Below are 13277 nucleotides of genomic sequence, written 5' to 3'. Positions count from 1 at the left end.
TATGTTAATGGTTTCTTTTGCTGTGGTACCTGACTGCCTTTGGACAGAGATGTCTTTAAAGCCGGTAACTGTTGGAGTATGTGTAAATATAATGCAGGGTGAAACATCAGCATTTTTTTCCCTAACAATGTTGGGGTCGGTCTTGTTTAATTCTGTCTGTTCCTTCAGCCTTTGGCAAACAGTGGTACTACTGCATTGAAGAGGTCAAGGCAAATGGTCATAGAATTAATTTCAGATTGTTTCAGAAAGATTGTGATGTTTTCATGGCAAATATTCCTAAGGAACCTTTTCGGTTTTCCTTTAAAGCGTGTTTTGTGCTTTGGCAAATCTGCAGAAGCACAATCTCTTCTTCTGTGGTTTCTTAGGGACTAGGAATGCGTTTGCACATTTCAGCCCTCATTACCTCAAATCACTTTGCTAATACTTGTGTCATTCCCCACAAAATTCCTGTGAATTTCTACAAAGGAATTTTTCACCTGTCATTGAAATTCAGCTGCTGTGATGGTCTCTGCCTCTACTCTCTGCCTCTGCCATAGATGAACCAGCAGCTTTAAAAAAGAATAATAATCAGAGGGGAATGGCCAAAATCTCACATTTTCATAGGCTGTTGAGGACAGATCTTACAAATTCTTTGTCTTTTCCAGTAGCTTCATGTCTGCAGTCTTGTACTGAGCATGGACTCTTGTAAGAGATCATCCAGCCCATATTGCCTTGAGCTGTCATGAGTTCTTTCAGGGTGTACAGACAGGCACATGCTGGGGAACGCTTCATAACACAGTCCCAGTGATGATCATTTAATTTACAGATTTCTGATAGAATCATAGAATCAACCAGGTTGGAAAAGACCTTTAAGCTCGTCAAGTTCAATCTTTACCCCAGCACTGCCAAGGCCACCACTAACCCATGGCACTGAGGGCCTCGTCTACATGGTGTGTGAACACTTCCAGGGCTGGTGACTCCAGCACTGCCCTGGGCAGCCTCTTCATTTGTTTTTTGTAAACTTCTTCCTCATCCTTATTTGACTTGCAGCTCGCTCTGTGTGTATCATGAAAGCTGTGATGGAAAAAGTGCTAGAGCAGGAAGGGGTGATGGTACACCTAGGACAGGTTACAGTCTGGGTTTGGAAGCATGAATTGTCCCAGGAAGGCAATCTGGCAGGCTCCTCTGGACTGTCTTCACCAAAATTCACCCTTAGACACAGAACACCATTTGAACCCTCCCTCAGGGGTGCAGCACTCAGCGTGGGCCCCTGCCTAAAACTGGGCTGGAGAGTATCTCGGGCTGTTGACTGCAGAACATTAAAAACCAGCCTCTTCTGCCTGGAGTTAGCTTTTGGAATACACCCAAAGGGCTGCTGTTGACCACAGAGGGGAGGAATTCTTTCCCAGCAGATTTCAAGACTCCTGACCTCTCCTCTTCGAGTCCTCTGTCCCTTTTAAGAAAACAGCCCTTAGGATCTTTCCTGTGAGAATCATGGGAAAGCCATGTTTGCATCTGCCAAATGGTCTGTTAAGAAGAAAGGAGAAATACTTTCCCTCACCTTCTCCTAAAACAACTGAACATAATCCTTAAGCAAAGAGACTTCAGCCACATCTCTGAGTCAAGCCACACAGAAGTAGTGATAGGTTTGTATTTAAGGCATGGGGCTTGGAGAAAGACATGAGTCCATGTCATGTCCCATCATTCCCCCAAGATCCTACATGTTCTCTAATATTTAGGTATTAAACATCTCTGTGTCATCTTCCCTTTAAAATACAACAGTGAACCTGGTTCCTCACCTGCAGCAAAGAAAACAGGTTGGGCATGTTTCTTATTTCTCCTGATGGTGACACATATGAACACATCTTGCCTTCAGCCAGCAGTTACCAGTGATCCAGTCTGCCGTATGGGTGCACAGTGAATAAACATAGCACAAACATTATGAGGTTCTTAAATCTAATTAAGAGATAAGGTTCACTATTTCATTTACCACTCTGTTGTCACTGTTTGTCTGGTATGACATAGCTTTTGACCCATACTAGTGCTCCTAGGTTTGAAATACAGAGCAGGGGGAAAGAGGAAAGTTAAGTTCCTTTTCCTTCCCTCTACTTCATGTCCCATTACCATTCTCACACATGCCCACTCAAAGCATGGTGCAGCCACCCTGCGAGCTGGTGCAGAGCATGCACAGCACCTTCTCCCTGTCCCAGCATGGGCTGCTCACCACTTCCACCCACATCTGACTCGGAAGAGGCAGGCCCCCACAATGGCCATCTTAATACTTCAGGTTTTATTCATTTCTTTAAATAAAAAACCTTAATCTGTTTGGGATTTTTCAACTCAGAAATATTGTGCCTTATGATTCAAGTCAGCTCCACAGATGTACAGCACCAAGTACTGAGCAGTCTGTAGGCTCATTTAGGCCCTGGCTGCCATGGTTGGAAAGCAGTAACCTTCCATCTCTGGGTGCCTCACAAGCATTCATTGCCACAGCCCTGCAGAGGTTGGGAGCATGGTTCCTGCCCTTTGTGCTTAGGGACATTGAGGTCAGAGGGCTTTTCTCAGGTATAAAAATAGCACCAGACATTAAATGCCAGTGCTGCAGACTCCGAATATTGCCCCACAAGCTCTTAAAGGATGGCTGGGATCCAGATGTGCCACCTCTGTAACACTACATCACCAGGGAGCAGTAGCAGACAGGGAGGCTAATCCCTTCTGTAGCTCCTAGTGTTCATTGCAGCAAAAAAAGATAACATTTGCTTCCAGCTGTTTTCTTCCCATTTATTAATATTTCTGATAGCAGTAGTAATAGTAGAATTAGTATTATTTGCTGAGTCTCAAAATATAAATAATTGATTTGGGTAATCTCTGCTCTTTTGACACTTCTTTAATGAAATGTCTTCATTGGGAGCAAAAGAATCCCATTATGAGAGGTTCATTCACTGCAGAGCGATAACAAGGAGAAGGATGTGTGATTTGTATAATCTGGTTAAATGGCTCCGTTGCCTCGCCACGGCCTCCCGGGTGCAATAGTCATTGGGAAAAAAAAGTTGATTGAATTTCTTTCTAACTAATCTCACTCTTTTGTTAGAGCCACAAGCAACCTGCTGCCTTTATTGTCACCCAACACCCTTTGCCCAACACCGTAGCAGACTTCTGGAGGCTGGTGTTTGATTATAACTGCTCCTCTGTGGTGATGCTGAACGAGATGGATGCAGCACAGGTAAGTGGCTTTTCATCATTTCTGTCATGTAACTTTCTTCTCAAATCCAGATGGTTTTAAGAGTGTTTCTGCTGCCATTTTCTTATGCCCCCTCCCACCTCCCCAGCCCAATAAATAAATGAAGGGGAACTGGAAAGTAAAAGGTAATGTTTTGGGGTATAATGAAGAGTAGGTCTGTGTGCTTGGCTCCTTCCAAGGCAGCTAATTCTTGCTGCAGTAAACAGGGATATCTAAATACATTGTGTTTCTGGGCCTGTATTTTCCTCCCAAACCCACTTTCATCCCTTTCATATTTGTGTCTGTCTTTGGTTCAGGAAAATGTTCCCTAGCACAGCCCAGTGTGCTTCATGCTTGTCTTTCTGCATGGTGTTTCCAGAAGACTAAAACCAAGAGAGATGCTGAGCTCTTTTGAAGGATCTTTTCCCTGACTTTTCCAATGCAGTTCAGTCACACTGAGAAGTGTGGTTTGCACAGGTTCTGGAGAAGCACACTCTGCCCTGTATTTTTCTCTCTAATGTCATGTGTAAGTTGTTTCTTGGCTACTGAACACACCATTATTGAACTTGCCAGGGCAGGAGCTGTTGCAGCTCCTCCTGTAGCAGCATTTCCAGCCACCTTGGTGATGAGTGGCAGAAGATAACAGCTTTCAAAAAGGCATAATCGTGCAATTTGCGTGAAGAGTACATTTGGCATGGCTAATTCACCCATTACAGCACTTGTTCAACAAGAGAAGAGGAAGCCTCAAGTAGCTGGTGCTTCATGGATTCATTTTGCATTTGTCTCTTCTCTGTCTTCAAAATCTTACCACACCTGAACGCAGCAAGTTTATTGGTCTGGTTTTTTTGATGGTAATGGAGAAACCAGTCACCCCATTCATTGAGGGCATCCTTCAGGGTGAAGGAGATGTGATTTCATTTCCAGGCGCAGTGAGAGCTCTGCTAAGAAGTGTGCTCCCTTGGTGACCTGCAGAGTCCCACCACTGTGTGATAATGGAGGTCCTGTGCCTTTGCTGCCTCCTGTCCAGTTCAGCCTGCCTGATCCTATATCTTGGCATTGAATCCAGAGGCAAATTTCATTTTTTTCCTTTTTTTTTTACTGACACTTAAAAACACTAATCTTTTTCTGGAAATGACACACTTTCTCACACTTTGTACTTGGAAAGCAAACCTATCAGGCCCAGCCACTGTTATTCTTGTGACTCTCTTTCTGCACGAGACTTTACCTGCTTTGTTTATTTCTCAGCAAAGTTTTGCTATTATGAGGTAGTCTGTAGGCACAGAAAAGAGGATTTGGCAATGCACAAAGTCACTTTGACGGTTACTCAAGCATGGTGTCACCTAGCTTGAGTCTGCAACCCTTAAGATCATTGAGTCCAACCATAAACTTAATGCTGCCAGGTCCACCACTACACCATATCCCCAGGTGCCACTTCTACACATCTTTTAAATACCTCTAGGGAGAGTGACTCCAGCACTGCCCTGGGCAGCCTGTTCCAATGCCTGGGCACCCTCTGGGGAAGGAATTGTTCCTCATCTCCATCTAATCCTCCCCTGGTGCAGCTTCAGGCCGTTTCCTCTTGTCCTACCACTTCTTCCTTGGGAGCAGAGACCAGCCCCCTCCTGGCTCCATCCTCCTGTCAGGCAGTTGGAGAGAGCGATAAAGTCCCCCTGAGCCTTCTCTTCTCCAGACTAAACCCCCCCAGGTCCCTCAGCCGTTCCTCATCACACTTGTGCTCCAGGCCCTGCACCAGCTCCGGTGCCCTTCTCTGGCCCCGCTCCAGCACCTCAATGTCTCTCTTGTAGTGAGGGGCCCAGAACTGACACAGGATTCAAGGTGCAGCCTCACCAGTGCCCAGCACAGGGGGACAGTCACTGCCCTGGCCCTGCTGCCACACTGGTGCTAGTACAGGCCAGGATGCTGGTGGCTTCTTGGCTGCCTGGGCACAAGCTGCTCATGCTCAGCTCCATCAATCAGCACCCCCAGCTCCTTTTCCATGAGCAGTTTCCAGCCACTCTTCCCCAAGCCTGGAGCATTGCATGGGGTTCTTGTGGTCCAGGTGCAGGACCCGGCACTTTACCTTGTTGAACCTCATCCCACTGGCCACAGCCATCGATTCAGCCTGTCCAGATCCCTCTGCAGAGCCTCCTGCCCTCCAGAAGATCAGCAGCTCAGTTATGAAAGTGATGTGCTTGCACTGTCATTGTGTGACCATGTTGTAATTACCTAGCTGTTCATCACTGTGCTGTACCCTAAGCACTACCAAACTGTTGGTGTACAGCTACCTGCAGGTACTGTATTTGTGTGTTACTCCTCTCCATGAGTAAAACACAAATACAAAAATTGCTTATATAAAAGCAATGCCTGAATTATAGAATATAGAATATATATATAGAATATATATGGAATATATAAAAGCAATGCCTGAATTATAGAGAGGAAAATAGTTAAAATAAACAGGTAAGTGAACCTTTAATACACTATGGAGGGAAAAGGTGCAACTAAAACCATGTGGAGGTCAGAGAAGATGACAGTTTTAAGCAGTGTATATCCATATACATTTGGATGACAGCCATTCACAGCCCTGCTCTATGAAAAGCAGATTCTCAAGATGAAGGAAAGGTTTAATCTTTTTCTTCTTTCCAATGCACCTTGAGGTTGTTTCCTAAAGCACCAGCTCAGCTCAAATCTCTTGGCTAGTGGGCAGATGCTTTGAGAGGAGATCTGTAGGCTGCTTGGAAGTCTGAATGAAGAGTAAAGACAACCTTCAAAGGAGGACTTGCTTAGGTGGTCTTGGCTGGCTTGCTTAATCTTGAAACACTCACAAGGGCAAGGATGCATAGGGTTGCATGAATATCCCACCCAATTTCAATCCCACATGATCAAAAGAATGACGGGGATACAGAATGCAGTAGCATGCACACACTTCGCATTGGTACTGGCAATGATTTAACTTGAAAAGCTTGAGATCAAGTTCAAATGAGCATCTGAGGGTTTCAAAACTTCTAAAAAATTACACTTGAAAATAGGAAGAAAAACCCAGAAAGAAATAAAATTCAGCAGAAACTACTAATGAGATCTCATCAAAATATGCTTCAGATGGATTTGAAATACCTGGATTGTAGTTTGTATGGGTAGGATTTTTTTCTGTACTTTCAGTAATATCAGCATAAGAAAAGACTTCTGAGCTGCTTCACAAACTGCAGAGTTTGTGTGGCTCACCTGAAATCAGAGTTGCTCTCATTGCTTTCAGAGCAAACTCATCCTCCCTCCTCTGCTCGCTGGTGAAGCACGAAAGCAGTTCCACTTTGCTTGAATTAAGATGAACTTTCTTGGTGCATGCACTGCTTCCTCATTCACACCAAACCTCTGTGATTCCTACCAAATTTATCTACATACGCTAATGTTTTATGTTCATTTTAAATCTGTACCCCTCCAGAAGCTTCATTTATCAGCCACTTTTTTCTGTACCTTCAGACCCCAGAATTCACTCAGTTAGAAATTGTTCCATACAAAAAAAAGAAGGGGGGAAAAGTCAAACTTCTAAAATAGGTTTCTTTTTTTCTTCATATTCATGATATTAAAAAACTTGTACTGAGGTGGAAGGAGGATTTCTCTGAGCAAATACATGTAATACAAGATGGGTTATGGATTTCGAGCTGGTTATGAATTGAACAGGAAAGAAGACTGAACATGCATCTCCTTGTTAGTAGTTAAGGTGCTTTCTGTTTCTTCTGGCTTTTTCTCCAGCTCTGCATGCAGTACTGGCCAGAGAAGACATCCTGTTGTTATGGCCCAATTCAAGTAGAGTTTGTTTCAGCAGACATTGATGAAGATATCATCAACCGGATATTCCGGATCTGCAACATGGCCAGGGTAAGAGCAGTGAGATACCAGCTTCCCTACTCTCAAAAGTCTATTTTGGCATGAGGAATAGGCAGAACCAAGACTTTTGGTTTAGAGATGCTGAATCCCTCACCTAGGAACAAAATTCTACTGCAGAATTTAGTAGCTACTTCTTTTAATTAACATTTAATTGCATCAGTGTGTGTTGGTAGAAAACTCTTGGCTGAAAGCAGAAAGTGAATGATATGAGCTGAAAATCTGTATTTAAATGTAAAGCATTTCTCTGTCTATATTTGAGAACAATTAATCACTGTGTAGCCAATATAAAACCATCGGTATGATAGGAAATAAAACTGCGATGGTGTCAGCAGCTCTCCAATCTGTCAGCTGCTGTGCAGTGTCTCTGAAGACAGGTCCAGTGTTTACTGGCTAGACTGGGGTTCCCAATTGCCAGTTTTTCCTATAAATAAGCAACTGCCATTTCTGTAAGTAACTCTGTGTCTGTGTCCCTCAGCCCCAGGACAACTGAAATGATAGAAACAAAGTTTATCTGCACAGTGGACCCTGACAGTGCAACTTCAGGGCTGCAGGGAATGCTTCCAGAGGAGAATTTTTCTCTTTTTAGTTGTTTCCCAGATTGATTATATCTCCTTCTTAATTTTTTCTAATCAAAAATAGGTTCCACAAATTACATTTCCACGCTGTTTAACACATCAGTCTCTGATTGTACGGTCAGAGCCTGAGCAGCAATTCAGTCATGGCATTGCAGAGTGAACCTTGTGGTCCAACTACACAGTTGATACATTGGTTAGATATTTACCTTTTGTATCCCAGGCCAAATGCCTCAGAACCAGTCTTGAAATCATATAGCTGATAAGATCAAGGCTCTGTGAGTATCGGGATGGAGCTGGCTCATAACTGTGGCAGGGTGGATGCTGGGAACTCACAGCTCTCTGCATCCATCTCAGTTCAGTACCAGTGGCCACTGCTGAAATCTTTATGAGGATCCTTTCCTGCCACAGCCCCCAGAGACTTTTTTGAGGGCTGCCTTTGCCTTGTTCTTATGGCACAATGAATCTCCAGCACAGGCAACCAAGAAAGAGACATCTGATTTATTCATACAGTTTGGTGAGACTTTATTCTCTACTGGAAGCAATAAGGGATCCTGTGCACCTAGTTTCTGCCTGGCTCTGTAATATCTGAGGTCATCATTGTTATCCAGATTACTGAAAAGTCCTTGTTTCCTCACTGCATCAGGTATCCAGAGTGGAGGATGTTAATTGTAAAATCACAGACTGGTTTGGGTTGAAAGGGACCTTAAAGCTCATCCAGTTCCAACCCCCTGCCATGGGCAGGGACACCTTCCACTAGAGCAGGTTGCTCCAAGGCCCTGTGTCCAACCTGGCCTTGAACACTGCCAGGGATGGGGATTAGCACTGATGGTATCAGATCCAGAGGGGAAGATGTAACCAGTGCCTCCTACTTTACCCTATCTCTGCTTCCTGCACCATCCCCTCTCACATCTCGAAAATGTTCTTTGTTTCAGCCACAGGATGGGTACCGCATAGTTCAGCACCTGCAGTACATTGGCTGGCCAGCATACAGGGACACCCCTCCTTCCAAACGCTCCCTCCTCAAGGTGGTCAGAAGGTTGGAGAAGTGGCAAGAACAATACGATGGGAGAGACGGACGGACTGTTGTCCACTGCCTGTAAGTAGGACTAGAGAATGTCTGTAAGCTTATGAAATGCTGTCTGAAGAACACTGATGATGGATCTGGAAATCTTTTGGTTTGCCAGGCTTCAGCTGAGGATAATAAAGTTAATTGTGTTTGTAATACACTTCAAGTTGAATATTGTGCTACTTTATAGCATCCTGGCCCAGAGATTTTACCAGTTGCAGTGAGGAGTAGCTGAAAAAGCTCTGCTAACTTTCTACTGTATAGGTAGGTCTCATGAGTGGAGCCCAGACGCAACCGAAGCAGTGCTGCCACATGTCCCAGTGTGACCACAGAGCTGCAGTGAGCCTCAGAGCAGTGAGGAGCAGCACTGCAGTCCCTGCGACTTCCCTGTCCATCACTGCCAGGGATGAGCTTAGCTCTTCCACATATCTACTGCCCTGCAGGTCTCCACTTTCACAAACCCTTGAATATTCTTCACCTGTCCTTATATTGCAGACCTTCCTTAGCATATATGGTGTGAGAGCTGTTGTGTAAGCAGTGCTCTCCTCCATTCCTTCAGCCTTCATAAAATCCCAGACTGGTTTGTGTTGGAAGGGACCTTAAAGCTCACCCAGTTCCAAACCCCTGCCTTGGGCAGGGACACCTTCCAGTAGAGCAGGTTGCTCCAAGCCCCTGTGTCCAACCTGGCCTTGAACACTGCCAGGGATGGGGCAGCCACAGCTTCTCTGGGGAACCTGTGCCTGTGTCTCACCACCCTCACGGGGACTCGCTTGAGCAGGTCCATGTCCTGTCTTCACCTCTTGCCTCTTTTTCTTCTGCTCCCAGGAACGGTGGGGGACGCAGCGGCACCTTCTGTGCCATCTGCAGCGTGTGTGAAATGATTCAACAGCAGAATATCATTGATGTGTTCCACATAGTGAAAACACTACGGAATAACAAATCCAACATGGTGGAGTCATTGGTAAGTTTTTTTTTTCCCTGTGCCTTATCCCACACAGCATATGCAGGGAGACTTCAGGATAGGTAAAAGAACCATGGAATCCCAGAGTGGTTTGGGTTGGAAGGGACCTTAAAGCTCATTCAGTTCCAACCCCCTGCCACGGGCACAGACACCTTGTGCCAAGTGGGGGGTCAAGACCACTTGACCAAGTGGGGGTGGGCTTTCAAGCCCCACCAAACATGGCTTAGCCCAATATGAATCAAAATGAATCAGAACATGAACCCGTGAAAGTTAAAATCAGTCCCATTTTAGCACGTGCAACGAATCCTCCGGTCCCGATGCTTCCCTGAACAATGTCTCCCATGCCCAGCCGCCTCCAGGAGGTTAAACTCCAAGTCGCCATCACTGTGGCTGTGAGGAGTGTGGGGATTTTCCCCTCCTGTGCCTGCATACAGCCTGGCACTTAATGCTGTGACATGCCTTGAAGCCAGGAAGGGAGAACAGGCCGAGCCCCAGGCCTTGATCCCTGCAGCCAAAGAGATTAAACTGTCCTGAATTCAACCATCCCAATCGATCACACTGAATTCTTTCCTCAGAATCAATGTGTGCAATGAGTGCTTGAAGCAAACAATGCATAGTCCATACCGTGGCTGTCTCTATGAGTGTTTTGTCTCTATGAGTGCTTTTCTCTTCCACTGGTTATACCATCTCTTAGTAGTGCTTGCTCAGGATCACATAGAAAGGCAATTACTGTTTGCCTGGTGCTGCCAAATGGTGTAGGAAAGAGGGAGAAGGCATTTTTGGCAGCTTGCAGAATGAGGCTCTGAAGAATTTACCAGTGATTTCTGTTCTCTCTTTCAGGAACAGTATAGATTTGTATACGAGGTTGCACTGGAATACTTGAGTTCCTTTTAGCGCAGTGGAGGCAGGGGCGCCTCTGGAATGCCAGACCCCAATCTCTGGCCAATGCTTCTCCCCTCTCCCACACTGGAAGGCAGTGACAAGCACGGGAAAGAAAATCTCTCCTTCCTGGAGCAAGAGACTGAGACTGCACAGACCTGTCTGGACGGAGGAGCCGATGCCTGTGTCTGCAGCTGCCTGCTTTCTATTGAACATCTACTGCTTCGTAAATAACCTCCTGTCAAAATTAGCAACACGGGAGACAGGCTCAAGACTGGACTTTCCAATCCCCTCTGACTTCTCCTCTCCTCTTTGGGATTGTATTTTTGCTCTCCTTGCTGCAGAGTGGGGAAGGAATGAAACCCTGAGGAAATTCTCTTTTCAGTGTCTCCTTTTTAATTTATAATTTTGTTCTGAAATCCCAGTCTCTAAGTTTTTTAATTCCATGCAGCAGTCATTTGGGACAAATGAGATAGCCATAGGGGACATCGGAAATGTTTCATTACCATTTGTCTTCCTTCCCTGTTTCCTTTTATTTGTTTTTCCAAATGAAAAGGCCAACGCAAGAGAAAAAAAAAAACCCAACCCACCAACATTGGAATTCTCTTCTCATATGTAGTTCCTTTTAGCATGAAAATAGATGGTGGAGATGAGAAGTTGTTCATGGATTCACTGCCTTGGCTTCTACCCAGATGTTTCCTCCCAGTTTCTGCTAGGCTCCCCAGGCTGTGCATGAACCAGTTCCAGCTCTGGTCTGTGTTCCTTTCAGTGCTGGTGAAGCAATACCAGGAATGAGTTTCCCAAGCACTTGAACCTTAAGGTTAAATATTTGCATCAAACAAATTGCATTTGTCTTGCAATTGGTAACTTTGTTACCACGTTTTTCAAGTATTTGCTGGGGTGCAGTGTGTTTGACAAACAGGGTATACAGTAGGTATTATTGATCATATACTATGTACTGCTATTTTTTATTTATTACTTGTATTGCTGTACAATACAAACTCGGGACCCCTAGTCACGACAGGACCCTGCTGAACTAGGCACTGTGCAAACAGAGGACAAAGAAGGTTCCTGCTCAGGAGCTTCTGAAGATAAGTCTTAAAATTGGGCTTGCTCAAGATTTCCTCACTATTTCCAAACTGTTGTACAATCAGATGCAGTTGAGTGATTTATTCAGATCTTCAAAATGGTAATCCATCCAAGGTGCAGGAAAGGTGATGTACGTACATGGAAACCTATTCTGGCATGTGCTAAGGAAGGGTTAGACCAGCACAGCAACTCCCCTTCTTAATCAAATGAGCTCTCGTTTTATTCTGCAGAAATGCCTGTGCAACTCTCCTCCTTTGAAACAAACACCAGATGTGTTTTGCCATGTTCTGGATCTCACTCTAACTTCTCAGCAGCTAAGAAATTGCTTTTCTGAGGGGGTATGTGAAGTAGTTAATCACTGAGGTCTGCAGGGTAATCTTGGAGAAAAAAAATAATTGAATGAACAAGGCCTTACAATATTCAGTATTTCAATTTACCCCTTTATTTATCTTGAGGGTGCAGGGATATGAGGCTGCTCTGTGTGTAAATTAGATTCTGGGAGATGAAGGTTTCTTCAGACACAAGCTTGCTCAAAGATAGACTGAAGAGTTCAAGGAAACTCCACTTTCTTACCACTCTCAGGTAAATACTTGGAGACTGTGCTGGGAGCTTTGTCATGTCAGTGCCTGGCACAGAGCATGCCAGGAGTTCCAAACAGGTTACTAATTCCATATGTAAATTCAAAAGGCATCTCTGCTTCATGGTCATTATTGTATCAATAGTCATAACTTTGCCTTGACAATGAAGGATGAAAATCTGATAAAAACAACTCTCGACTCATACAACATACCAGTATCTAACCAAATAGTTATCATCAATACCAGGACCTACAACAGTCTAAGGAAGGATGCTTGGAACAGCAATAATCCTCTTCCAGAGAGAAGGGGAGGGACTTCATAGGATGCTGAAGCACCTAGCTCATACTCGTTCTGAGGAGCTTTGGATTGTTAAGAATCATGAAGGTTTTAAATGAGCTAGAACCAGATTCTTCCTGATGTAGCCAGTGTGCCCTAAAGCATCGGTGAGAAACCCTTCACAGGTGCCTCTGCTGTGCTTCTATTTGGTCCTTTCTGTTGTCTGCATGAACTCATGAACCATAGAATCACAGAGTGGTCTGTGTTGAAAGGGAGCTTAAAGCTCGTCCAGCTCCAACCCCCTGCCATGGGCAGAGACACCTTCCACTAGAGCAGGTTGCTCCAAGCCCCTGTGTCCAACCTGGTCTTGAACACTGCCAGGGACGGGAAAATCCCCTTTAGTTCCTACTGGGGCTGTAGATGGCTGTCTGGCATCTCATGAAACGAACTACTGGTTGTAATTGGGGGAGTTTTGGGGGGTTTTTTTGGTTGTTTTTTCCTTTTGCCACTAAGCAACACGATTCTCTAGGAGAAAAAAAATAGAAATCAAAGCAAAACTATGCATTAAAAATCAGAAGGAAGACACGTGTCTGTGTTCTGCTTACAGGTGGCTTGCTGCAACAATGTAGGTCAGGAATTGGGAGCCACTAGCAAACAGAGAGAATCCTGATCCCAGAAAGGGCTTTTCCAACAACTGCCCAGGTAGGAAGAAGCTACAAGTCAGTGAAGTTTTTGTGCCTTCACTAGCTCCAGAAGGCCAGAGGGCATC

The 13277-nt window shown here is 44.8% G+C and overlaps 1 protein-coding gene across 3 annotated transcripts in view; it reads left to right on the top strand.

Annotated features, from left to right (window-relative positions):
- The window catches only part of PTPRT (protein tyrosine phosphatase receptor type T), a 447177-nt gene extending 434112 nt beyond the window's left edge, over nucleotides 1–13065 (top strand). For all 3 annotated transcript variants that reach the window (XM_030502880.1, XM_030502878.1, XM_030502879.1), the window contains 5 exons: nucleotides 3071–3202; nucleotides 6950–7075; nucleotides 8592–8755; nucleotides 9551–9686; nucleotides 10527–13065. In XM_030502880.1, coding sequence (XP_030358740.1) covers nucleotides 3071–3202; nucleotides 6950–7075; nucleotides 8592–8755; nucleotides 9551–9686; nucleotides 10527–10580 — 612 coding nt within the window. In that variant the 3' untranslated portion in view covers nucleotides 10581–13065. The remainder of the gene's footprint in view (nucleotides 1–3070; nucleotides 3203–6949; nucleotides 7076–8591; nucleotides 8756–9550; nucleotides 9687–10526) is intronic.
- Nucleotides 13066–13277: the final 212 nt, after the last annotated feature.

This window comes from Strigops habroptila, chromosome 13 (assembly GCF_004027225.2).
Source record: "Strigops habroptila isolate Jane chromosome 13, bStrHab1.2.pri, whole genome shotgun sequence".
Lineage (NCBI taxonomy): Eukaryota > Metazoa > Chordata > Aves > Psittaciformes > Psittacidae > Strigops > Strigops habroptila.
This window is presented reverse-complemented; position numbering and strand designations above follow the sequence as displayed.